The sequence below is a fragment of the Cygnus olor genome, chromosome 5, assembly GCF_009769625.2.
Source record: "Cygnus olor isolate bCygOlo1 chromosome 5, bCygOlo1.pri.v2, whole genome shotgun sequence".
Classification (NCBI taxonomy): domain Eukaryota; kingdom Metazoa; phylum Chordata; class Aves; order Anseriformes; family Anatidae; genus Cygnus; species Cygnus olor.
This window is the reverse complement of record NC_049173.1, coordinates 49,608,615-49,634,511: the sequence shown is the minus strand read 5'-3', so window position 1 is coordinate 49,634,511 and position 25,897 is coordinate 49,608,615. Positions and strand designations below refer to the sequence as shown.

At 37.0% G+C, this 25,897-nt stretch overlaps 1 protein-coding gene across 50 annotated transcripts in view; it reads right to left on the bottom strand.

Annotated features, from left to right (window-relative positions):
- Positions 1–25,897, bottom strand: part of CD44 (CD44 molecule (Indian blood group)) — a 65,880-nt gene that overhangs the window by 27,884 nt on the left and 12,099 nt on the right. For 38 of the 50 annotated variants that reach the window (XM_040557693.1, XM_040557654.1, XM_040557655.1 and 35 more), the window contains exons 2-6: positions 14,366–14,531; positions 11,207–11,343; positions 9,535–9,606; positions 9,031–9,270; positions 7,735–7,830 (exon numbers count right to left, since the gene is read on the bottom strand). In XM_040557693.1, coding sequence (XP_040413627.1) covers positions 7,735–7,830; positions 9,031–9,270; positions 9,535–9,606; positions 11,207–11,343; positions 14,366–14,531 — 711 coding nt within the window. Of the gene's footprint in view, positions 1–1,124; positions 1,248–1,909; positions 2,036–7,734; positions 7,831–9,030; positions 9,271–9,534; positions 9,607–11,206; positions 11,344–14,365; positions 14,532–25,897 lie in introns of all 50 variants that reach the window. The other 12 variants (XM_040557642.1, XM_040557650.1, XM_040557647.1 and 9 more) reach the window with 2 other exon arrangements.

Genomic DNA, 25,897 nt, shown 5'->3' with positions numbered 1-25,897 from the left:
AGTCCACCGGCACCAGCACCCTGAGCATGCTCATGCCACTGAGATGGATGGGAGTGCAAATGGAATGTATGAACCTGTGGTATCATTACATTCCTCAGACGCTTAGCCAGACGAAGGCACTAGTGGCAGTCCCAAGAAAGAACATGGTCCCTTGAGAGGAGTCATTGCAAAGCCCCGTGGATCTGTTCTTGCTCTTCTACAAGGTTAATGAGCTCCTCACAGGCTGTGCCAGCAAGAGAGAACAGATAGGCCGAGATAACTTCCAGGACACGGAACATCCACCAAGACTTGACACAAAAACAGGCACAAAAGGTGAAAGAAGCATCCACGTCAGGTGAAAAGGATACCCAGAAAAAAGCACACCCATTAGTTTTGCTTTTGCTTCCTCTGACAACCCTGTGAAGCCAATACTGCCAGAGACCTGGGCTCAGAAGAATGGCCATTCTGCTTGAAAGACACATGCACTCCCCTTAGCCTGCTGGAGTCAGCAAAATCCACACCAGAAACACTTCTGAGGAAGGCATCAGCACATTGCAGAGACACGGCTTTACCTGTGTTATGTTACCCCTGCACAACTTTTTCTCAGAACATAGCATTTCAAATAGTATTGACCCATAGTTTGTGACAGACATTTAAGGATGGAAATAGATTTTCCTCTAGAGAAATTACAGGACTTACACCCTTTTCCTCTGCTGCGCTAGGCAGGCCGAATAGATATAGTGCATGCAAACATAACTACTTGAACATCATGTGTACAGGCTGGAAATTCCCTCCAAAAAGGAATTTTTCCTCGGGACACAAAGACCCACATGGGAAGCCCAGAAATCCAATGTATGTGAAAACAAGATACAAATTCTAGCAGCACTGAAAGAAGTTCCTTCTAAGGACTGGAACCTCACAAGTTCTACATCAGCTTTTCCTGTGGCACAGGAAAGATCTCTGAAACAAGAGACAATCAGAACAGCAACTACCCCTTTACATGGTACCCATTTGGTGAAGGAAGAGGATCCTTGGGTAGAAAAGGGAAAAAGAAAAAAATAATAACAAAAAACAAACACCCAAAGCCAAAAAGCAAAAACCCCAAACCCAAAACAAGACATCCAAAGAGAAGGGAAGTTCCTTACTAGTACTTGGAGCATACTCTTTCTTGGCCACACTTATGTCCCATCGTGGAAACACCGTAGGGTAAGTCGTCTCCTCCGAAGAGTCTTCATCATCTGAACCATTGCCGCTTGAGGTCACATCTGCTGTGGTGATGTTAAATCTGCCATGAAGCCCTAACCCGTAAGGCCTTCTGCTGGCAGCAGTTATGCTTTGCTGTCTCCCCTACATGCAGCCCACAGCCACCGAGGAGGCTGAACAGCACCATGCTTGCCACGGTCTGTATCCCCTACTGGTTCTTCCTCCCAGAGGAGATCCGTCACCCTGCCATGGCCCTGCTGAAGCCACCCTAAAGTAGCTGTTAGCTACATTGCAGTGCCTTGTGGAGGCAATGAACTAACTGACCTCTGACTCATTTTAGCAGAGTAAGCATAGGGTACTGACTAGAAAACAATCTCTTCCTTTCTCCCATAAGTCTTCCTCATTGAAACAGTCTACTTCTAAAGTATTTTCAAAAAGAAAAAGTGAAAGACTTGAATACATCCTTTACAAAATGTTTGGCACATTCACCCCTCACAGATATGCAGTTCATGAATGATGTGAACAAGTGCTTTGTTGCTACCATACCTACAGTCAACCAGGGAGAGCCCTGTACTTTGCTTTTCTGTCTTCAACACATCGTAATGAAAAGCAGAAAGGTACTGCCAATTGAAACCCCCCTCCGTTTAATGTTTCTCAAGCTTTCTGCCTTGGAACTATCATTATTCAGCCCTTAAACAAAGCACCCTATTAGCACGATGCTCTTTACCCCTTGTTGTCTGCGTGGGTTCTTGTGTCTTCTCTCTGGGATTTGACCACCACCACTCGTTTGAAAATGGATTCCACCAAGTTTGGGTGGTAGTTTTCTCCAGGTGAACACGATGAGGCCCCGGAGCTGTTAGGACATGGTTCATTGAACCAAGAACTTGTTATTTCTTGAGAGGCACATTTCCTCCATCAAAGTTAAGTCCACCAGCACCAGCACCCTGAGCATGCTCATGCCACTGAGATGGATGGGAGTGCAAATGGAATGTATGAACCTGTGGTATCATTACATTCCTCTAATAGCAAAAATATTTATTTTTTTTTTAGCGTAAGAGAAGTTTGAATTATTCTACTAAAGTATAAGATTATGTAACTAGCTCTGATAGTCCAGCAAAATCAGTGAATTCTGCATAGGTTTAATAGCTGCAAGAGATCAAAATATGCACTGTGTGTGAAATATGTCCTAATATTGTGACAAAAAGCATACAGAGCTAGTAAGAGCATGCACACCAAGAATGAAACCCCCCAAGCAAGCCAGCTGATAACTTAACCTTTCTCCCTCCTAATAACATTTTTAAGCAATCAACTGAAAAACAGAGCTTACAGTAAGAGCTGTGCTTCAAGTTGTAAACATATTGAATGAAAGAAAACAAAATCTTCTTCAAAATACTACCCTGATTTTTTTTTTTATTCTGACCCATACTTCCTAACCAATATTTTTGTTAGCATTTAAACTATCTTCTATATCTTGAAGAAGAAGTTATACTGTGTACTCTTTTTGAGAAAGAAAAATGAATTCATAGTAATACCATGAAGACTGAACTCTAAGATACTATTTTCGATCAATTTTTGCACAATATAAGAAATCACTGGAAATTGCAATACCTAGAAGTCAAAGTTCTAATAATCTAGTAGGATAAATTGATGGTCTTCAGTTTACTGTAGCTATATTTTTGCTTATTTGTTAACTACAAAGTGTACTGTTTTAAACTCAGAACTGCTCTTTTACAAAGAGTAGCTGTTATGACAGTAAAACCTAACCAATTTTCCCTTTCTGAAAAGCTGTCCCTGGCTGAATAATTATTTTCTCTTCTTACATTCAGTAATTACTCCTTACACATAGTACTACTCTGACTCTGGTATCAGAAATAAAGGATTACAGTGCTCAGTGTCAAAAAGAATAACAGATACGTGGGTGATGCATAAAAACAAGCAAACAAAAATCAACCAACCATACAACCAAAGAAAAAAACCTTAAAAATACAATTGTGGTGCATATTTTTGGCAGATATGTTCTGGCTGAGTATGGCTATTTTGATTAGAAGAGCCTTAACGAATTCCATAATTTCAGTTGTAAACATATATTTCTATTTAATTTATACATAATTACACACAATTACATGAAAAATTCCACTAATGTTTCTACGAAGACATAACTTCTCAGTAAGAAAAATGTATAAAACGATCACCTTCCATAGAAAGCTTCTCTTAATCCATTAAGAATTAAACAATACTATACAAAAAGTTACAAATAGCGAAATACTCATAGCAGTGTAAATGTTATGAATCTAATTTGTTTTCCAGATCTGTTCGTTCTCACAAACTGGCATGAGGAAATAATCTGACAGAGGCACTTTGAATACTAAAGATTACAGGATAAATCTGAGTGCAATATAAATGATGAAAGATCAAAGACAGGTTTTTCAAAATGCCAGTCTTGTTAAAATTCTGCTATGGTGGCTTTTGTTTTCCCACAAAAAAAGAAACATACCAGTGAGCATTTAATATAAAATATACAAGTCCTGCACCACCAGAACATGTTTAGTGGAAATCTGTCTCTTCCATTTGCCCTTATGGGCTGCATCAGGATATGAATCATGCAATGAGCTGTTGGACCCCTCTACAGAGGGGTGAAGTTTTCTATTGAAAAAGATTGAAAAAAGAGTAATGTGAAGACAGCTTTAATTAAAAAGTGGAGGAAGTAGTGCAGGCAGAGTATCTGGATGATCTGTAAGAAGACCAAGAGGTCTGAAGACACGCCCAGCAGAAATGAAAAAAGTCAGCCAACAAGATTGGGTTGTGCCTTATTAATTTCAAGACTTAAGATTTCTATTCTACACCAAGCCATCAAACCTCCTTTACCAAGGAAGGCATTCACACAGAAATGAGAGGCAATTTTTAGATACAAAATTCAAACTCTGAATACAGGTGCAGATGGAGTTTCGTTTGGGAGCAGAAGGAGAGCATGGTTTGCTTGTTTTTAAGAATCAGAGACTTGGACATTCAAAATCTGATCTCTGAGCAACAGAACACCAAAAAGTAAATAAATAGTGGTCTCAGATTTGGGGCTTTAGGATGGAACACAAAAATGATCAAAATGATAGTGCCAAAAAATTGTTAATAAGAAAACAACTGAAGAGCAGAGCTGCAGGACTCTAGTACCTCTTAAGCTTCAGATTATACTGAGGAATTGACACGACTTTATAGAGAAAAGAGTGTCTGATATCATTCTTTAAGATGACTTCCATTTCTTACTGGTGAACATGATAGACTGAGAAGCTTCTGTCTTTAGCACATCTCAAGAGATGAATCCACTGTATGTTGTTTATTTCAGGAAGAAAAGCTGCTATTAAAATGTGTGTCATGGGAGACTGTGTACTGAAATTATATCACAGATATCAAATGACTAAAATATTTATTAGCCATCAGCCGACTCCTAGGTGTTATTATTTCTAGCTTTTATTATTGGTGTTATTATTTCTAACTCTAGGTGTTATTATTTCTAGAAACATCTGAATTCACATTCTTGAACTGGAGGGACTAGTTGTTTCTGTTGTTGTTCTGGCATCCATTCTTATGGATGAACCAAAGTTGAGTGTGTTTTTAGTGAACATTCAATAGAAGCATCACTATTATTTATCTCTATATCTGTTAAACTTTGCCTTGAATTGTCATCTGACTTCTTGTAATCACAGCAAAATTCTCACCTCTACCTGCTCTCCACAGCAAGCATTAAGAACGTAGTTACTTGAATATGGAAATGCTTGAATATGGATACATGGCTTCCTTCCATATATAAAATACCAATGCAGATGCTTTCCTATCAAATCAGCCAAGTATGGACATAAGATTTTTTTCCCAATAATGACATTTTTTAGAGAATGCTCCAAACCAAATAAAAGAAAAATCCACTACAGCATGGGAGCATCTACTATACATGGATGAACAAAAGCAGCTGCAGTTATTGTTTGAGTAACTAGCGCTGATAACTCAGGGAAGTATCTCATCAATCAGCTACAGAATTTTATGATATCTGATCCATGGCACATCTGGAGATGAATCATAACTTGTTAGCAACAAAGAAAAGCTTGTTTCAGCTTAGAGATAAAGAATGTCAATGGCAAAGTGCTTGCAGTGTATTAATCTGGACTGTGCACTTGATGGAAAACATCGCCAATAATGCTCAAAGTCAGAACAATAATGAAAGGGTAGTGTGAAAAACAAGGAGATGTAACAATTTCTTACTTCAGATCCATAGCAATGACTTATTTTGATCAAGGTAGGCATCTTTTCACCAGACTTTAAGTTTACAAACAAGGTGTAGTATAGATAGCCACTGGTTTTGTGTCTAACATTCATACACTATAGAATTAGACAGGTAAGTTTTTACCTATCTATCTGAAGATATGTGCCTAATGGGATGAAGTTTTTTTACTTGCTTCTTAATTTTATACTTTCTTGCCAGTGGGGTTTTTCTCCAGGAAATTAAGTTCTGGCCAGGATATTCCAATGAGCCTGCACTGTTGCATAATGCAAATACTAGACACTGGGGCATGACTTTAATTTCTCTTTTTGTTTTTTCTTCTTGTAACTTTCTCCTATGATACAGAATATTTTATGACTTCTCACGGAGATGCGTAGCATATGTTTAACTTGTGAAAAAAGTGCTAAATTACTCATTAGCTTATAGTACAGTAACATTAAAAAAAATGAGTCTATTTGGTTTTAAAGTGATGTTGCTAAGCAATAGCTGAAGCTATCAGAAAATCTCAGGTGCAGTACTTTCATAACCTTTTTTTTTTTTTCTTCCCTAGAAAATCAATCTGCCAGCCCCAAACCAATATGCAATCATGCCAGTGCTATCACTTCTGTAATACAGATATATCAGCATTGATAGTTTTATTACATATCTCTGTACTTGATTTGATCTTTTTAAACGTTAAACACCTCTAGTTTTCCTTCTGTAGGATACCTATGTCCATGACAGAGAACTGTTAGCAGCAGGTAGGGACATAGATGTTTAGAATCAATATATTTGATAAATCAAGTCGTAAAAGCAAAACCAAATACTTTCCTAGAATGCTGCCTAGAAACAATGCACAGTCTTTTGCAGTGGGTGAATAAACATCTGTACAGGCAAGCACTAAGTCACACAAGCATACAAAAGCAAATAAATGTGAAATCACCATTCGTGTCAACCAGACAAACTCCCCACTGTTGCCAGATGGGATTTTTTTCCCCATTTCAGGCAATACTCTGAAGCAAAAACTCATACTAGAAACAAAACTTAGAAAATTGTCTACTTGTTTTCAAGGTTTGGGGAAAAATCATGCTGATATATATATATATATATTTCCATTTATATTTAGAGGTGTTATTAAACTTCTCATCTTCTGTGACAAGATGCTTTGTTGAATTATTTTGTATTTTAGTAAAGCTTTTGCTAACGGTATACAATACACAATAATTCTTATACTGTGCTGTGATTTTTAAATACAGTAACTAGGACACTGACCCTCCAAGTTGCATAGACCATTTGACTATCTGTCAGCACCCAAAAAACAACCAAGCAAACTCATCACTATCATGTGCTTCTCTGGTGGGAAAAAAAAAATTGTTGGCAGGAAGAAACTTTCGTTTTTATTGTTTTTGACTACAACCACCCATCATGCCTCTATAGATCTCCTCTGTGAAATTCAAATGTTCTTCTTTTATGTCCTTTTTTTTTTTCCCCTTTTTTGGTTGGTTGCAAAGATCTATATCACTTCAAAAGAAATTGAGCAAATACATGTACAGTTCCACTTCAAGAAAAAGTAAGATTACTTCAAGAGGTTTTTATTTGCTGTAGTTGCTGTGCACTACCTATTCATAAAAGCATCACATCTGTTTTTCCCACTCAGCCCAGAAATTGGCTAATGTTCTTCTGAGCCTTCAAAGCCTGCAGAGACATCACAGGCTCAAAATTTTTTTTGTGCATCTTGCCACCACCAAGAACAAAATTAATTTTAGCATTACACAAGTGGGTTGGCAACTGAACTACCACTTATAGCATTGTTTAGGTGAGTGAGTCCATGGTTTTGACATGGATTATCCACTTTCACAAGCATAAGAATATTAGAATCACAGATGTACTTTTATCACAAATTGATGACAATGTCCTTTTCTAACTCTGAGGTAGGAACAATGTGACTTTGAGTGATAATTCATTACACCGATTTGTGGTACCTCATAAATATATGTAATAAAAAGGCAGTGGGAAACACAGAATAAGCCAAACAGCAGTCTTTCAGAGTTCATGTATAAACACTGAAGAAAAGAAAAAGCAAATGTTTTGGCTCCCTTTATCTCTTTAAATAAGTGAAAAAAAACTTCACCAGAAAGTGAAATTTATTTCTAAATTAATCAGTCGTGAAAGTAGTGTCTTTCAATGTCTTTCCAAAATTGGAGAAAACGTATATTTCACCACTTACCAGAAAGCCCTGCTGAAAGAAGAAGGCAGTTTTAATACAACCTATAACTGATGTAGTTATTATAATGCATAAATCTTACTAGTACTTCCACGATGCCATTCATCATCTTCTTTGGCGAAATCATTAAATCCCGTCACCAAAGAGATATCAGTTGATGTAGGAGAAATTTCATCATCTGTATAACGATGGATGAAAGATTACTATTTCATTATCTGAGCTGCAACTCAGTACTCACAACTACATCAATTATTCTATATTGTAAACTTCATTCCTCCTTTTATTAGCACAAGGGAGAAGGAAGATATAGAGGAGGTTCTTCACACAATTCAACCCCAAATATCTTTATTTACAAACACAGCAAGAGTATCACCAAAATAGATAATTTCAAGAGAAGCATATATTTTAGTGGTAATGCAAAATCTGGCAGTGATTATTCAAAATCTTCATGTTATTCAATTCTAATTGTACCTGTGTATCATCTGAGGGTACAAGGAACCCAGAGCAAGATGTGAAGTTAATTGTACTTCCCTTTCTACTGAGAAATATTCAGAGCTTTAGTCCAAAAAATTAAGCTCTGAATATTAGCAGAGTTGGTAAGAATTGTCATGGTAAGCAATTGAACTACATAGCATACACCTGAGAGAATGACTCTGATCCTAATTGCTCAGGAATAGAATGTTAGGAATTACCTTTCATGATGTGAATTATATCGACAAAAAAGCATAAGGTGCCATTAATATACTGCTTCTTCTTTTTTTATTTTGTATTTTTTGCCTTTTTTTTTTCTGCTATATTTCACTGTTAAATTATTGGTGACTTGAAAGAAAGCCTGTGGTCAGAAGTCACACAGTAAAACATCATTGCCCTTAGAGGATGAAATCTGTTTGTATCCCTTAGGTTCAGTGGAGCTAGTCTTTTAGGCCTCTGATAATTTCAGCTACGCAGGCAATATAAAAGATGAAATAAAATACAAATCACCTTCACAAGAAAGCAAAATACAGGCAAGGTACCCAAATTCACTGATTTGTCACTGTGCTGAATGCCCTAGCAATGAGTATGGCATTTGTATTTGGTAAGGTTTCAGGAAATTAAAATTTGATTTTATCACCTAAAATAAGAAGGTATTAATAACATTTAAATTTGACTTTTTTTATCACTCTGTGCATTCTGTAATATACTGCAGTAGAAGTTCAGAAAGCTTTTTTTTTTTTTTTTTTTTTTTTTTTTGTCCAGAGACACACCTTTCTCCTTTCTCTTCCCAGAGATGCAAACTAGAGACGGTGCTTCCTATTCCTACATGATATCATTTACCTAGCTAGGTAATTCTTCACTTTGTTGATTTAAAGAGGGTATAGTTGCAACCCATCATCCTTACCAGAATTTTTGACAGGAAAATCCTTTTCACCTCCTCCAGAAGAATGATCTGACAGATGTGAGACTGGAGTAACACTTCCATAATACGAGGGACTGGATCTCTTGATGGAGGTATCTACTGGAGTTGTGTCATGTGATGATCCACTACCTACATTTTCGTCATCCACACCTGAGGTTGAGGAGTCTCCACTATGACGTGTGCCATCTGCATTATAACGTGAGCCATCTTCATTGTCAATGACTGTAGGAAAGAGAACGTTAGGCAGCTGTTAATACCCAGGAGCTACATAGCTGTATTTCAGTTATGATAGCTTAATTCCTAGAACCAAAAAAATACAGAAAAACAGTTGTGGATTAATATTAGTTTATTAATTAAAATTAATATTAATTTAAAATTAAGTAATATTAATGATTTTTTTAAAATAGCAATTGTTTTTAAGAAAACAAAACAAACAAACATCCTGAAAATGAAACAAATTGCAAGTCTTTCTAATCAATACAGTACCTATTTCACTCTGATTATTGAGAAAAGAAGTGTCTATTCTTTCAATTGGCTCACATGCTTTGTCCCTTGTTTCTGAAAAAGAAGGAAAAAGAGAAAATATTAATTTAAGAAAACTGAGAAAAAGTATAGTGTATACCAATATAAATTAGATTCAAAGACTTATCAAAATGAATTAGCTAGAAAACTTCCCCAATACTCTTGAAAATCACCTTGTCCTTTTCTAAGCATTATGTTTTTAGCTAGAGTTGAAGATGATGACATTTGGTTTGATTCCTTATCTGGCAGTCCAGAAAACTTCCCAGAAAATTTCCACAACTGTACATAATCACAGAAAGACATCTTGAAATCTGGACATATAAAAATAATTTCCAAATCGAAGTTCATTCACTGATCTACCTATGTTCCTTCTGCTCTTTCCCAGCTGGGGCACTTCAGATTGTTCTCTCGGCTAAACGTGAGATTCCCTTTTTCCATACCCGTTCTAGAAAACAGTTGCAATCAATGTCCATGAAAATAGCTTTATTCTGCCATTTCAATACACACAGCCCTAGGGTCATGGCAGCTCTAACCCTCTATAGCTAGAAGGACTGCATCCCTTCCATGGGGGCTCTGCACAGGCAGAGTGTGCCCTGGTCTGGTGAGCTCTGCTCACCCTGGTGGGCTTCTGTGCCAGGCTTGGGGCCACTGTGTGACCTCCTGCTTGTAGTGCCAGAAGGGGATAATACTTGAAAGTGTTTATAAAGGTCCAGTAGGGATGGGCACTACTGAAGCAGGTGAAGAGCCACCCTGGATGGTAGAGGCTGGTGATTCACCTAACACTATGCCAATGCAAAGGTGGCTTTTAATGATATGACCACCATGAACAAAATCCAAGAATGTCGCTGCCATTCAGATCATCACTGAGTTTTGCTTTGAGCTCTGTATGATCTGCCTGTTTACATTGGGAATATCTATTGAAATTCAAGACACTTGAAGTTAACCCAGATCTTATCTTGAAATACTGTTTTCAGCATCTGCCACAAGATTATCTACATTTTCCTAATAATATAATAAAATATTTCCAACTATTACAAAGTTCATAACCTTCAGTCTGCTTCTTGGCTGCATCACCACCTAACTGCCTAATGTCTGAACATCGGTTTGCCAGAGGCATCACATACACTGAAAATGAGAACCATGATCCTCACCAGCTCCTAGCTTTCCAGAATTTGTAGAAATTGTAAGGACTAAGGGGACATGGGAGGAACAAAGGAGGAACCAGACAGAAAGTATTATAAAAGGCGTTGGTCAGCATGCTTGTCTGACCAAGCCCCATGCCTTGTCACTGCAGCCTTCCGTACCCTCTTATTAAATCCTTTAATAGATTTTGGGATCTTTTAGATTCACTGTTGGGAGTTTTGCTGCACTAAATAGTTGTAATGAGCTGTTGTGAAGCTATTAAGTTAGTCCCCAAGGCAGCAAATTGTTTAGTTGGAGAAACACTAATGACCAAATGGGTCAAATTCATTGCTGGTATTATAGATGCACTTCTGGAGGCTGACAAAATGTATTTATTCTCAGCTGAAGATCAGATGATATTTAATATAAAAGATCTCATTCAAGTACCGTAGGAATTACATATATTATTGTTATTTGATATATATCTAAAATACATCATAAAACATATACATACCTGTTGCATTGTAACAATACGCATCATAACGGCCTGTTGTATTTGCTGAAAGTTTATAAATTCCAGTATGATTTGCTGCACAAAGATGATAGGGATTGATTCGTGGGATAGCAATATGCCCCACTATAAAACCATACCTGGGAAGTACAGAGGAAAATGCACCTCATTATATGCTATAGCAGACAACATAAATGCTCAAGATATTTCTAATATGAAGAAGATACCAATAAGACATAATTTTCATCTTTTTAAAAAAGTACATGCATTTATGCATAATTTTTGTATACAGACGATGTTTCTTTCATACATGTAGCTACATCAGTCTCCAGCCTATGTAATGCAACACGTAGAGCTAAACCGATTTTAATTAAGGATCTCATTAGCTAGGATGATTGGTTCCAGAGCAAGGCAGTGAAAGTGAGGGACTGGAAAGTTAAGTGAACTTTTTATTCTGTGGGAGGTTGTATCACCTGACACTAAAGACTGGCTGTTTTTTTTTTTTTTTTTTTCTTCAGGGAGTCACATTTTGTTTACTTTGAGCATAACATACTGCTCGGTGCCATTTCACACATAAATATTTGGGGCTCAATTTTATAGAATCTGATTAAATTTAGAGAATGACACACACTTCTTTCTATAAAGCAGATACCTTAGGAAAATATTCAGATACAACAGTCATTCATTCACATGTTCTCACTGTTTCTTTCAGTGGAACAACGTGGCTACTGTGTACAGAGCTCACACATTTCAGTGAAGACTGTAGCTAACAGAGCTTCACAAAGCACAATGCATTAGTACTATTTTGCAATCCTGCAACACCTGTTTAATTCCAATATATTTAGCTGGGAGGGGTGATAGAGTGGTAACAAAACCGGGTTTTGGTTTGCTTTTTGTTTTACTTCTTAAGACATACAATTATCAGGAGAAATAAATTTCGTAGCTTAGCAGTCCTTTTGAAGTTGTGAGCTCCATTCCAGTTGCATGCCTAATGTGCAGATGCTTGCAGTTCTAAAACTCTGTAGTAGGTGGAATTATAAACTACTTCACTTACACTTCCAACTGAGCCTACAATGTTGACACTGTATAACCTATTAATCACCTTCTTCTCTTACGGTCTGTTGATTCACCTTACTCACTCGCCATTCCACATGTATTTTGGCTATTATGTGCAGTTTATTTTTTCTCTCCAACTCAAGCTTGATAAGAGCCTAGTCATAATGACAAGGACTTCTAACACAGGATCAGCAAATGAAAGTAAGAGGGTGGGAGGGCAGGCTAGAAGGGAGAGATGGAAGAACCTACATGCCTTACATGTCCAAATCTGTCCTCTGCTAAGCTGTGAAGTAGAGAGAAATTCAATCATTAATGAAAAACTACAGCTCCCTGCTGCATTTTTTTCCCTTCTACTCCTTCCTTCAATTAAGTTCACATTTTAACTTCAGGAAAGGCTTTCTGCATTGCAGAATATTTACAATGCCAGCACTAGAGATCTCTAACAATAGGCTTTATTTGGGATTTGATGTTTTGTCTCTACACGTGGTGTAGTGATGGACATTTCAAAGTACTGAGGATGTGTGTGTGCCAATGTTAAAGAATGAACTTGCCTACTACATTATCCAGGACTTTTCCCTCACAGTGAACAACTGTCTCTAGTCTGTATTTGGCAGTATTTTAAACTACATTCCCACTTCTTGTGGAAGACTCTTTAAACACATACACCCTCAAGATTTTTCCATCCATTGTTCCCTGGTGCTAGAGTCCACCTCTTTTTCCATAGTGCAGGGCATAACCCTAGTGAAAACAAATGTGCCATATACCATCATTAATGGCAATGCATGACATTTATTCTCATATTTTCAAAGCACTGCAAGTATATCTCTTTGTGACGGTCAAACAAATTAATTGGTATGGATACTACTAATTTGAAGGAGCTTTATTTAAATCTCATGAGTTTGTAAATCAAAAGGAAGGAACATTCATGCATTAGGAGTTAACAAAGTAAAGCACTACTGACTAAACTGAAGCGAAATAGTTCACATGAAATAATAGCAACCAGTATTGACACTACAGCTACTTCTCAGGGAACGACGAATTCAAGAATGTAAGTTAAAACCCACTCCAAATTTACAACTCCTAAATTCAGTCTTTCTTCTACATTTGTTTAGAATGATTTGCATGGTAATGTATTACATATTTTGTACAGCAAAATCACTTGGTCTTCTAGTCTGACCTATTTACAGACCTCAGGACTGTCCTGACTTGGTTACTGATTGAACAAGATGGCATCCTTAGGAAAAATATTGAATCTTGATGGCGTTTAGGTTAGACAAAGAATCTATTACAACCCTTGCAAGTTGTTTCAGCCAAAAATTACTATCTTTGACTAGAACTAGTGTTGTTGTACTAGTGTTCACTTCATTTTTTGAGTCCAAAATTATCTGTGATCAACTTCCAGTCTCTAGGTGTATATTTTGCTAAACTGAGGAGTCCATATTATCCACATTTATTTCCCTATAAATCATTAATTACAGAGGGTATTTAAGTCACTTGACATTGGTTGGGGGGGGGGGGGGGGGTTGGCGGGAAGGGGGTGTTAATTTTTGTCTCTCTACCAAAACTTCTCTATTCACAAATTACAAGAATGCACTAACACCATCACCAGTTTTTCACTACAAGTCAGCAGTTCACTCCCCACACTACTGATTTGATGCTTTTTAGTGTTGCTTGACAAGACAGAGCTCCCTATACTGTATATACCATCTGCAGTCTTTTACCCTACATCAGGTCATTAAAAATCATAAATACATTGCATGTACTTATCTTACTAGTCAGTGGTACAGTATGATCTGAACACCATCCTTATTAGTTTATTATAATCTCAATCTTTAGTTATCTTTAGATTTTATCTGTAGAAAGTTATGATTTCCTCAAGATGGCAAAAAGAATATGCAGTCAAGGACTTACTTATTACAGGACCCAGGGCAAACATACACATACAGAATGATGTTTTGCTTGTTACATAATATAACTTACTTCAGGACTGATATGGCCATGTAATTAACAACTAGAATGAAATCAACTGTAATTATTACACTGGATGGATAAATGAATGGACGGACAAACAGACACGATATATTATTTTTCCTAAAGTTTCTTTACCTGCAAGTTTCAAATCCAAGTTCGTGAGCTTTTTCCAACTGTTCTAGTGTTGACAAGGTACTATTGAGAGCTCTGCAAAGGTCAGCTGCTTCAGTTCGTGTGAGACTGTAGCGACCATTTTTTTCCACATGAAAAACTCCTCTATATCTGCAACTTACATTGAATTCTGTTATTGAAAGAAAAGAAAAAAAAATTACTAATTGTTGAAGTTGCTGCTTCACTGAAGACCTGAAAATGATTTATTTTCAAGTATAGTGCTTTCAATGTGAACTGGTAACAAGCAGCAGCTAGCAATACATTCAGAAAGAGAGCTAGCACATTAAATCACCTTCTCCATATTTCCCTCTTTGGGCTCAGACACATGACCAAAACAAAACAAAACAAAACAAAAAAGGCAAGAAAAAAAAGAGTACATGTTTTTTGAGGTAGCTCAAACTTTTACCTCATAATCAACTATAACGGTGCAGAAGATACAAATATGTCATGAAGGTCTTTGAAGCCACATTACTGTAAAATTTACTAATATTCAAATGAATTTTATAATATTTTGTTCGATACAGAATTATTTAAAGATGAAATGGTGGTATAGTCAGAGCCTTTATGATCATAAATTTCCTTAATCTTCTCATTGTGATACTTTCACAACGAATCCTTTCAAATCAATATGTCAATCCACAGTTTCAGAACTAGTTAAAGCTATGAGTCCTTATTATTAGCTAGACAAAAGAGAAAAGCTTGCACTGGTTTGGTACTATTGGATCTGCCTGATATGAAACCTAGGTGACCTGCACACATATTCTAAACTAGAACAACATCATGCTATTAAATACTCCCTGAAAGACAAATTTTAAACTCTTTTTATTCAGCCAGCATATAGAGAACCTTTGATTACTCATCATCTGGATGAACTTTTTGCTGCCTGATCTTCAGTTTTGACAGTATTTCTCTCCATTTTGAAAGGCTTTCTTTTGATGCACTCAGAACTCACTCTTGCATGCAAACATATTACTATCAACCCGTCAGAATTTCAATATGTACTACAGCATCTTTAATAATAAAGGATGTCTTAAATGGATTTTAATTAAATAATGCTTTACAAGTTTACATGTGGAAGCAAGTGTATATGATGTACATTAAGAGGATAAATGTGACGAACAAAATAAATAAAAATAAAATAAAATAAAATAAAATAAAATAAAATAAAATAAAATAAAATAAAAAGTAGGTGCCATAGTTATATTGTACAATTTGTTTCCTGGCCTTTACCCTGGGAACCCTGAGCAAGCTGCTGTACATGCAAAGCATGCGGGAGGGGAGCATCTCATTCAATTCACTACAGACACTGAATGAAAGGCATAAGGTCTAGAGGCTATGAGGTGATCACAATCCGTTCATCTCTATGTTGGAAAGATGCTGCCTACACAGTGCAACATGTAAAGTGGGAATGACTGTATAATCTGAGCAAAGTCTGGCTGAGTAAAATGAGAGACGATATAAACATCTGTTTATTGTCTTTTTTTTTTATTATTTTAAACAGGAACAGCTAAGAAAGAGTTAATAATAATAATATGGGCATAGAAAACGGGGAAAGAACAGGATGCTTCAAAGCAATGTGAATTAACTTTACTTCTGCCCCACCTTTCCCTCAAGAGAAAAGTGTGGTAGCAACTCCAGACTAGAACAACTGCAAAGCATGCTTGATAGGAGCAGCCTATTATTTGTAGTGAAGAGAGGAGCATGACTCATTTTTATCTTAATCTTAATGGGAACTCCACGTGCAAGAAAGGGAAAAATAGACCAGTCTTCAAATATTTAAAGGAGGTGTCTGTCTCTTCTGTTTGAAATAAAAGATGCCATATAATAACTACTTTCCTAAAACACCCAAAATGCAATTCATGTAAATTTGCATCGACACATTCTATGTGAATAACAAGCAACTTTCTTAACATCATTTTTGTTTGATGGTCTGTTTTCTTCTATAGCAAAGATGTGAAAGCAAATGATAATAATCAAGGTGTGCACTCTACCTTCAATTACCTTTGTTCACTGGCAAACAGAGGTTATTCTATCTACAGTGTATCTACTCAGTGCTCCTGTATATTCACCACAGTTGTAAACTGCAAGGAATGTTTCTTTCCGTGGGTAACAGGAAACAATCAAGGAGATGAAACAGCAGATTAGATCCAGACTGTACAGCATATTAGAAGACAACCAATATTCACAAGATAAGTAGGAGTCCAATAGTATTGCTGACTACTCATCCAAAGGAAATCAAAAGTTGTGCATCAAATCTTAAAGGCCTTTATTGTAACAATGGAATTAATCCTTATCATTAGTTGGACTGTATGTCCACAGAAAGGATATCAACAATACCAGTCAGTCCTACTTTATTCCCACACAACTATTTAAGCTGACAAAAGAATTTTATGTGAACAAAATTGATATACATTGCATAGCTGCTTAACATCTTGTTGATTACAGTTCTTAATAGTTTTTTTTTTTCTTTTTTAATCATGTTATCCAAAAATACCAAGAGGACACAATTTTTAATTTTATAAAATTTATGCAAGACTAACATGTTTTCTCAAAATGTCTTTATTTTGACACAGCTGTTTTCTTCCAGGGAGAAATAGAACCATAAAAATGTAGAATGGTTTGGGTTGGAAGGAACCTTAAAAATCATCTAGTTCCAACCCCCCTGCCATGGGCAGGGACACCTTCCACTAGACCAGATTGCTCAAAGCCCCATCCAACCTGGTCTTGAACACCTCCAGGGACGGGACACCCACAGCTTCTCTGGACAACCTGTGCCAGTGCCTCACCACACTCTCAGTAATTAATTTCTTCATTGTATCTATGCTAAATCTATCCTCTTAAAGTCAATATTCCTTATCCTATCACTACACACCCCGATAAAGAGACCCTCTCCAGCTTTCTTGTAGGCCCACTTTAGGTACTGGAAGACCACTATAAGGGCTCCTTGGAGACTTCTCTCTATATAAAAGTAGTTTTATTAAAATTTCACTGATGACAGCCATGTCATAGAATGCTTTGAAGGCAACAACGAGGGGCTGGTACAGAAGGAAGAGGAGGCTAACAAATATGTATTTTTTTCTCCAGAGAACTTCATGTCTTGCATCAAGTCTGAGTTTCACAGTCAGAAGAGAAGCTAGTGGATTAACATAGAGTGATAGCCTCGGCAAGTTCCCACACATAAATTAAGAAGGAGTGACAACGTTTCTGCAAGTACTGGACTCAGACACACACAGCACTGCACCTGAGGATAGCTGATGGACTAAAGACCTTCTGCAGACACACCTTCACTGAGCAGCACAACATGCTCTAAAGCCATCAATATGTATACCTATAAGTCACAAATAGACATTCACATTGTAGATCAACAGACAGAATGTCAACAAACATTCCCATTATAGATCCCAACAGACGTCTTCTTACAACAACACAACTAAGAACTAAATATGTGCAGGAGGATGTGGCCCATAACTACTGTGCAATGGAGCTGCTCTCACAGCTGCCACAAGTGACTTCTACTTTGTCTCTGAATGTTCCTGATTCAAAGCCTGACATTATTTTGGAAGCTGTCCACTCAGCAGCTGTATTCAGCATAAATGATCCAGGCAAGGAAAGGTCTTCTCTTTACATTTCCCTTCATGTTGCTCTTGCCCCTGTAGAACAAGGCGGGCCTATGTTTCTTAATAAATAAGCATACTCTGTGAAGCTCAAGACAATATTATATTCAGGGGTCACATCACAAAGACCTATTAGATTAATTAAAAGTAACAAGTTCAGTGATTTTGGAACAAGATTTTTTTGGAACATCAACCTTTCTTCCAATAACTTTGGGCTCATTTCTGAAGAACTTTCACTATGAAAGCAGATTACCACATATGCTTGCTTTGGGTTGCATCTGAGTCTTGCAACTCATCCCAGTTTCACTGAAATATGAAGTTCACTTTTGTTTAAAGGGAATTTGATTCAGCTGTCATCAAACCTCAGCCTATTTAGGACTTTAAAACATTAGAATATATGTATTGTTACCACCCAGAGATCCAGTCTGTGGGAATCCCATTTTTAAGGCAGCTGATTCCTTAAACTCCGACTGCTAAGAATAAATAGGATTATTTACAGAAATAAATTAATTGAACTACTTGGAGGCTACGGCTATGCACACGTATGTTTTCCATGGAAATGCTGAGACTAGCCCAACAGTGTACATCGTGTACACTGGGACACTTCTGGGAAGCACCAGATGCATTGCACGTGCACTGACCATCTGCACTGCACAAACACATAGAAGGACCAAGCTCCCAGGAAGCCATACGCATGCAGCGCGTGAGATCACGTGGCTGGTCAGGAAACACCGGGGAGACATGTGGCAATCCGATTTGCAAAACTGGTTTCGAGGCCATCCAATTAGCTGGCACTTTGCCCTAAAGTAGTGTGGAGACATAGCGCTTTGATTGTTTTTATTTTGACTATATCTTCCAAACCTGCTATTAAAAGTGTTTGTAACACTTTTGCAGTATAGGCACTTCTGTTTGTGAAGCAGTCAGTGTGAGAAAAGGACTACAGCAGTACCTAAAACTCACATGATGTTTCACAGTCTCAACAAATTGCATAAATCCAGCATTTCCTCTATAAAGGCAGTAATTACCACATTTTAGAAACGGCAAAATACAGATGCAGAGAACACTGACCAGAACTATACAGTCAGTCAGGGAACCCAAAAACCATACTCCAGAGTTCTTACATGATGGTCCTGTATTTTAATTTCCAGTCAACTTGGACCCTTAGAAAATATTTCTAGTTATATTGATACAAAATTTATTAAAAATAAAACACAGAGCCTAAATTAAGTTAACACCTTAACCTCTTTCTTCCCTGCTGAATCTTATGGTCTAATTTTGAGTTTGGGAAGAAACACGATTACCAAATCCAAATCAAAACATGTCCCACTTTTCCCTATAGATCGAAAAGGTTCAAATCCATTACTTTTATGCTAGTGCTACCTATTTGGCCTTAATGCAGCTATGCAAAAAAAATGTTGTTTCTTTTCTTTTCTTTTTTTTTTTTTCTTTCTATTTTTCCTGTTTCAACATCTAATGCAAAACACATCGTGTGTGTCAGGCTGCTACCAATCCCTTCACCCTGTCTGAAGTTTCATAGGAGCTGATTCAGAGTGGACTCACAGCAGAATCACAACCAGTACCCAGAGCTTCCCTTCTGCCCCCTCTTATAGCTGGCAGGCTTTGAGAGCAGGCAGGCCATGATCTGTCCCTGACATCTTCATGATTTGCTGCAGCTGAAAGACAATATTGTTTAATAATAGCTCTTAGAAAAGGAAAAAAGACTAAACATGCCTGAATTGTCATGATCATTAATCTTATCCAGACCATGAGACTTGGCTGACTCAACCCCAAACCATGGAATGCCCCTAAGCCTGCACTGAATTTTATAAGCATGGAAAACCTTATCATACAGGTAATTTCTCCCTGATTTCCTGGGATTTCTGATGCTCTGCCTTTCTCTCCAGCTCTTCTTTCTTTTTTTTTTTTCTTTTTTTTTTTTTTTGGTCATTCATAGGTAATCAGAAAGCAACTGCAAGTTCTTCTTCAGTAAACTCTTCAATTGTATTGACATTCCTGTATCTAAACCAGGCTCAAATAATGCTTTTTAGCTACAATCACTAGACCCAGTTTCACAGTTTGCTAGCTAGGGCCCACTGTTGTGACAGAACTGGCTAAGACTGAAGAGCATTGTCCCTTCATGAAATCGTGAGTTACACACGTTTATTAATACCAAAGACTTGTTAGAAGTTGTCACAGTAAGAAGCCAGGTGCAGTTTCCAATTCCACCCTGGTTCTGTAACCTTTACTCACAATGAGTAATGCTGACTCATGTAAACTCTTCCCATTGGAGTCACTTTTCCATAAAGATTTTTGATCTGCTGTGTGGATGGTTCTTGCACTGCTCTCTGCTTTAGATTGCTTTCAGGAGAATACCTAGTGGTTTCATTCTCAAGGTGGATGCTGTCTTATGTTAAAAAAAAAAAAAAGGGTTTTAACAACTGCAGAGATAATGTAAAGTAAATGTAAATGAGAAGTAAATGAAGTGAAGGATTTGCAAAAATCCTATTCCCCTTTACAAAAAAAAAACTGTAGAAGAATACTTAGACACCAGGTTGTTAACAGATTTCTTGGTAAAACCACAGTGTGTATTTTATTTGTGCATGGCAACCAGGAAATGTTAATGCAGTGTTCTCATGGGGATTTTCGTTTTTAGTTTGTGGTTCAAGATGATTGATAGGTCACCAGGATGTGATAAATTGGGGCTGAAAACAGGACAGAACAAGGGTTTTGAAGGTGCAGATAGCTTCTTTCTCTATTTGCTTATATAGCTTTTACTCTTAGTTTGTTGTAAGAGCTTTGTTCTAAATTTATTAAACAGATTTCAAGGTCCAGAAAGATATAGATGGGTAAATGCTTCCTTATGATCATGGATTGTTTAATCTTGTACTGACGCTTACTTCTAAAAAGGAACAAAAAACTAGCTTAGCACAGACAATTACATTTTTAATATTAGCACCTGTTTTAATGCTGGTAATGAATTAGAGGAAAGTGGCATTTCAGAAACAGATTTAAATACTTTTAAAAAGGGCTCCTGGTAATTTCTGTTCCTCTCCAAATAAATCTACAAATTGGACGATATGAGTCCTAACATTTGTGGAGGTTTGAACGATTCAGATCTCAGTTTTCAGTTCAGATCTATCTCCAGTTGAAGTTTGCTTTTTTTAAACGTTTCTCAGGAAAACTACTTCATGACTAAATCAGAATACAGTATACAAAAACTAATGTTGCATTAATTCCTGAAACATTTCAGAAGCCAAGACGTTTTGTGTGCAGAAATACTAAGATAGCACAACTACTGCCATTTTGGCCACTGGGAGAACTTGAGTGTACAAAAATAGTGTTCAGGATTACCTAATACACTAAGATACAAACTGGCCCGGATGGAACGGTTATTTGCTGAGTATTCCACCATCTCCTTAGAGTCTGTTAGTAAAACCATTCGCTAAAGCAATTCACAGCCCAGTCAACTGTAATAGCATACAGAGGCTTCCACCTTTTTGTCAGAAATTGGACTAAAGCGCAGGTCAGTACTGCTGAAAACCACTGGATAGCTGTTTGCTAGGTTATGTAAAATGATTCACTAGTCCCAGCCCCAGTCACTAATAGACACGTGTCGACATCATTAAAACACACCTATACCTGAATCCCTCAGGGCTTGATGGGGAAAGGAAAGCTGTACTGGGAAAATATGACTCTGAACTGGCATGACTACACACTGATCAAAATTTAGAAGTCAAATTCTGCAGGATCCACGTGAGTTAAGCAAACGTGTCTGTGAGGTTGCAGCGCTTTACCATCTCAACAAAAAAGTGCTAATGGTCAAGCAACATGCATGTCATGTAGCATGGCTGGGTGATGTTTTTCATTTCTCTCAGCTGTGATATGCTTGGTCTGCTAGCCACCACTCTCTACAGAAAGCACAGAAACAAACTAGGAAATAAGCCACCTAATAAGCAAAGCTTCTCCAAATAATGGCTGGCATAAGGTGAAAGTAATTTACAGATTCTTGGGAGTTGTCAGATGAAATACTTTCCTTGGGGTATTGCCAAGTTGTGAAACCTAAAATGATTTATAGGAAATTCCTTTTTTAGATTCAGTGTGAATAAACCATACCTTGTGTTTTCTAAGTATCCTTTGTGGACATTTAACAACAACAACAACAAAAGATTTGTTTTTCAGTTTGAAACTGTCTCTCATTTTGAACTTATTAATTGGTTTGCACAAACTAAAACAAAATTAAAGCAATTTCAGAAAAAAATAATTTAAATGTTTACCGGTTTCAATACAAGTAGATGATTTAAGGAACCCCATCCAAAAATTCCCTGTAGAATTTTTTTAAAAATTTCTTATTTTTGTTTCAGTTTGGCATATGAAAAAGGTTCTGAACCTTGAAAAGATCATTGGAGAGAAAAAAATCACTGCTGTATCTCTAACAGATTGCTGATATTCAGAAAAAAAAATTCTCTGCACAGCTGGCTTTTTAAAGGCAGCAAAGTCCAGGAAAACACTTTAAAAGGAATTTACCTGCATGCTGCAAGGGCTGCCTTCTGAAAATAGAGACAACATGCTCTTAATAGCTGGGTGTGGTGACAAGAAAGTGAAGATGTCTCTCCATAGATGCAGAGGTATAAAATCAGACCTTTCTTTGAAGTTGTGCCAAAACTGTTTCTACTATGCAGTTATATTTGGGCACCTAGTAATTTTGGCTGAAAGGGCAAATAAGATGGTAGCTTCCTCACATCCGTGTATATTGTTAACTACATAAAAAAAAAACAAAACAAAAAACAAAGCATAACCATGCTAACCCTGTGAGCCAAATGGGCTGAAATGAAATGAAAAAAATAAGGAGAGATGTGGCAGGGAAATTGACAGTAGCTGAAGAGGGATGAATGGCAGTAGGAGGATCTCCCTTCTTTACCAGATCATAATAAGTGTTCTATATATTTCCGTGTTACTTCACTAAGTACACACTGGAAAAGAGATGTGGAACAGAGCTCAATCTCGTGGCTTCCCTCTAAGTTGTTCTCCTTTATAAATGTACCTACCATGCACCAAAATCATTGTTTCTGTATTTGTTTACTGATAGGCAGAGATCATCTGTATATTAATCTGATACTTTTCCTGGCTACTAATTTACCTTTATAAAAATGGAGGGGGAGTGGCACTATTAGTAAATCAAGTATTCATAGAGTCACTCAAAATGCAAGTAAGTACAAGAAATATGTTTCATTCTTCTGCATCTGCTGCAGGAAGGAAAAGTCTGCTAATGCATCTTCCAAACATGCTTCATCTGCTTGGCAACTGTTGCTCTGGTAAACATCCTGAGTGAGCCTATCCAGTGTCATCACTTACGATAAACTTCCTTGCTGCTGACATTAATATTATTCTTTTTGTAATAGTTTTACCCAACAGTGGGTTGAAAGCATTCAGACTCCACTGGAACATAGTACAGCTGTGCAGTACCTCAATGGAAAAATTGCAGGCAGTGAAATCATAGTCCTGGAATTAGACAGTTATCAGATATGCCCCCCTAGAGATGATGAAAACATAATCATCGTTGTCGATACCAGGAACGCTTCAGGCTGTACAATGAGTAGTCTAACCCCAAAGGCTGAGTAACAAGGACTGTGAAGCAAATCAGTTGGGACTGGTTCCATGCAATCCAGGTGAAGAAATGTGCATGAAACTAAAGCTGGTGAATAATAGTTGGAGTCTGATCTTTATTGTTTGACTGAAAGCAAATTGTTTAATCATTTGGGATAAAAGCAGGTGGGATGCAGTGCTGCTCAGAAGACAGATCCCCAACCTGGAGCTCAAAGTGCTTTATGTCTATTCCCTGCACCTGCTGATATAAGACAGATAAGCCAATTCATCTCTCTTTACCTCAGTTTGAAACTAACCTCCTTAATAAAGCAATTTAAGATTGACCGATAAAGAACGCTGTAAGAGCAAAGAACTAACACCCTGTTGTTTTATTGCGTGCTTACAAGTTTTGCAGTCAGCTTCCATCTAAGCTTTGAGAAGTCACGGGATGCCTGATTTAACATTTGTGGTTATTTAGATACGAAACTCGTACAAAATCAGACATCAGATCAGCAAGTCCAATAAATGACAGATTTTGCCATTTGGCAGCATGCTACTCAATAATAATACCAGGTGTGATTTGAAACTATTATTCATGTGACCTTGAAAAACTTTGATTTCCTGGTAAACAATTTCTAAACTTTCAAAAAAAAAAAAAAAGCTTAAGTAAACAAAATTTCTATTAAATATTCTCAACATTTTATGTTCAATTTTACAGTAAGTTCATTACAGAAAAACAAGCAATGATCAAAACTGAAAAGAGGAAAAAAAAAGACTTTGAGTAAGAAGTAAAACATCTATTGACTTTAACAAGGCCACTTCACAAGAAAACAACAGTGAAAGGAACCTCAAGAATCTTTTTAAAAGCTTGAAAGCCAGCCAGTTAACACAAAGATAATGTTAGTCATCTTTGCACACTAGAAAGAATAGGGATGCTTAGAATATGCCTCACAAAGTAAGATGTCAGAGGACAAATGACCCATGCAGGAGAGAGAACTGCCCAAACAGGAGTACTTATCGGTACTTATTCAATATTCAGCTTCCTCGCAATGCAGATAAATTCACACACAGTTTCTTTCACTTCCCCACTCAAATTTCTGGGAAAATTATGAAAAAAAAAAAAAGAAAGAAAGAAAAGAACCTTTTTACACAAGTTTCTTGTATGAATTTGCAAGGAAGTACCTTTCAGAATAATGCAAAGTAGCAATTTAAACAGTTTAGATCTTAATTGCATATTGGTTAAAATATTGTACAGCAGTCCACTGAACTTGACCAAGATCTCACTGGAGACTGAAACTGGAGAACCAAAATTTCCAATGTAATGGATGTTTTAATGACTCATACTAGATTCAGATTTCTCCAATTAAAAAAAAAAAAAAAAAAAGTCATTTTTGTATGTAGCTTTGCAGTTAGAAACCCATCCTTCTGAATACTTGCCATTTTCAAAAAAAAAATAAACCAAATAAGATATGGTATCATCTGCATTTCCAAGGTCTGGAGAATATGTAAGAGTCATAAGCACTGATACTTGCGTTCATTGGAACAGTCATTATCCTAACAAATTACTGGATGAGTTTGTGACCAGCTATTTATAACCCAATTAACTGCTGAATGATAATTAAATCATGAACAAAAACTGAAAAAAAGCTACTTATCTGAATCAATGGTTGGCTAAAAGAAGCTGTCTCCCTTTGTGATGTTAGATTGAAACCCTGCTTTCTTCCCCAGCAGGATTTTGGGTAAGTTCTGTCAACAGGGTTGTTATCTGTTCGTTGTTATGCACAAGATCTTACGAATGGTATGATTTGAAGAGATCAGAAATGCTGGGTATGAAAGAGGAAGGAAGCAAACTTGGAAGAAAGAGTTCTCTGAGGAATAGATCATGGAAGAAGTCTGAAGATTTAGCAGAGGTTAATTCAAAGGCTATCTTGAAAGATGAAAGATGAATATCCAGCTGTGTGTACAAGCTACTGCAGTTTCAGAGATGTAGAGTTGTTTGATCCCAGTGTGTTCCTGTCCATGAAAACACAAGAAGCACCAAGCCATGCGTATATTTTCAATAGAGGGATGGCAACCATGTTACTTTTAGGAGCACTGGAAAGCATACTACACATTATTGAAAAAAATCAAATTCATAAAATGCACATTTCATTTGCACTTCCTGAAGACTGTGAAATTTAACTCTGGAAGTATTAGGACAGACCAAGTGAAAAATCCCAAGATTTTCATTGTCAGAACGACTTGGTTTGGGATCTGCATTAAGTATGATTCAAACAAAAAGTCAGCTTTGGAAATGATC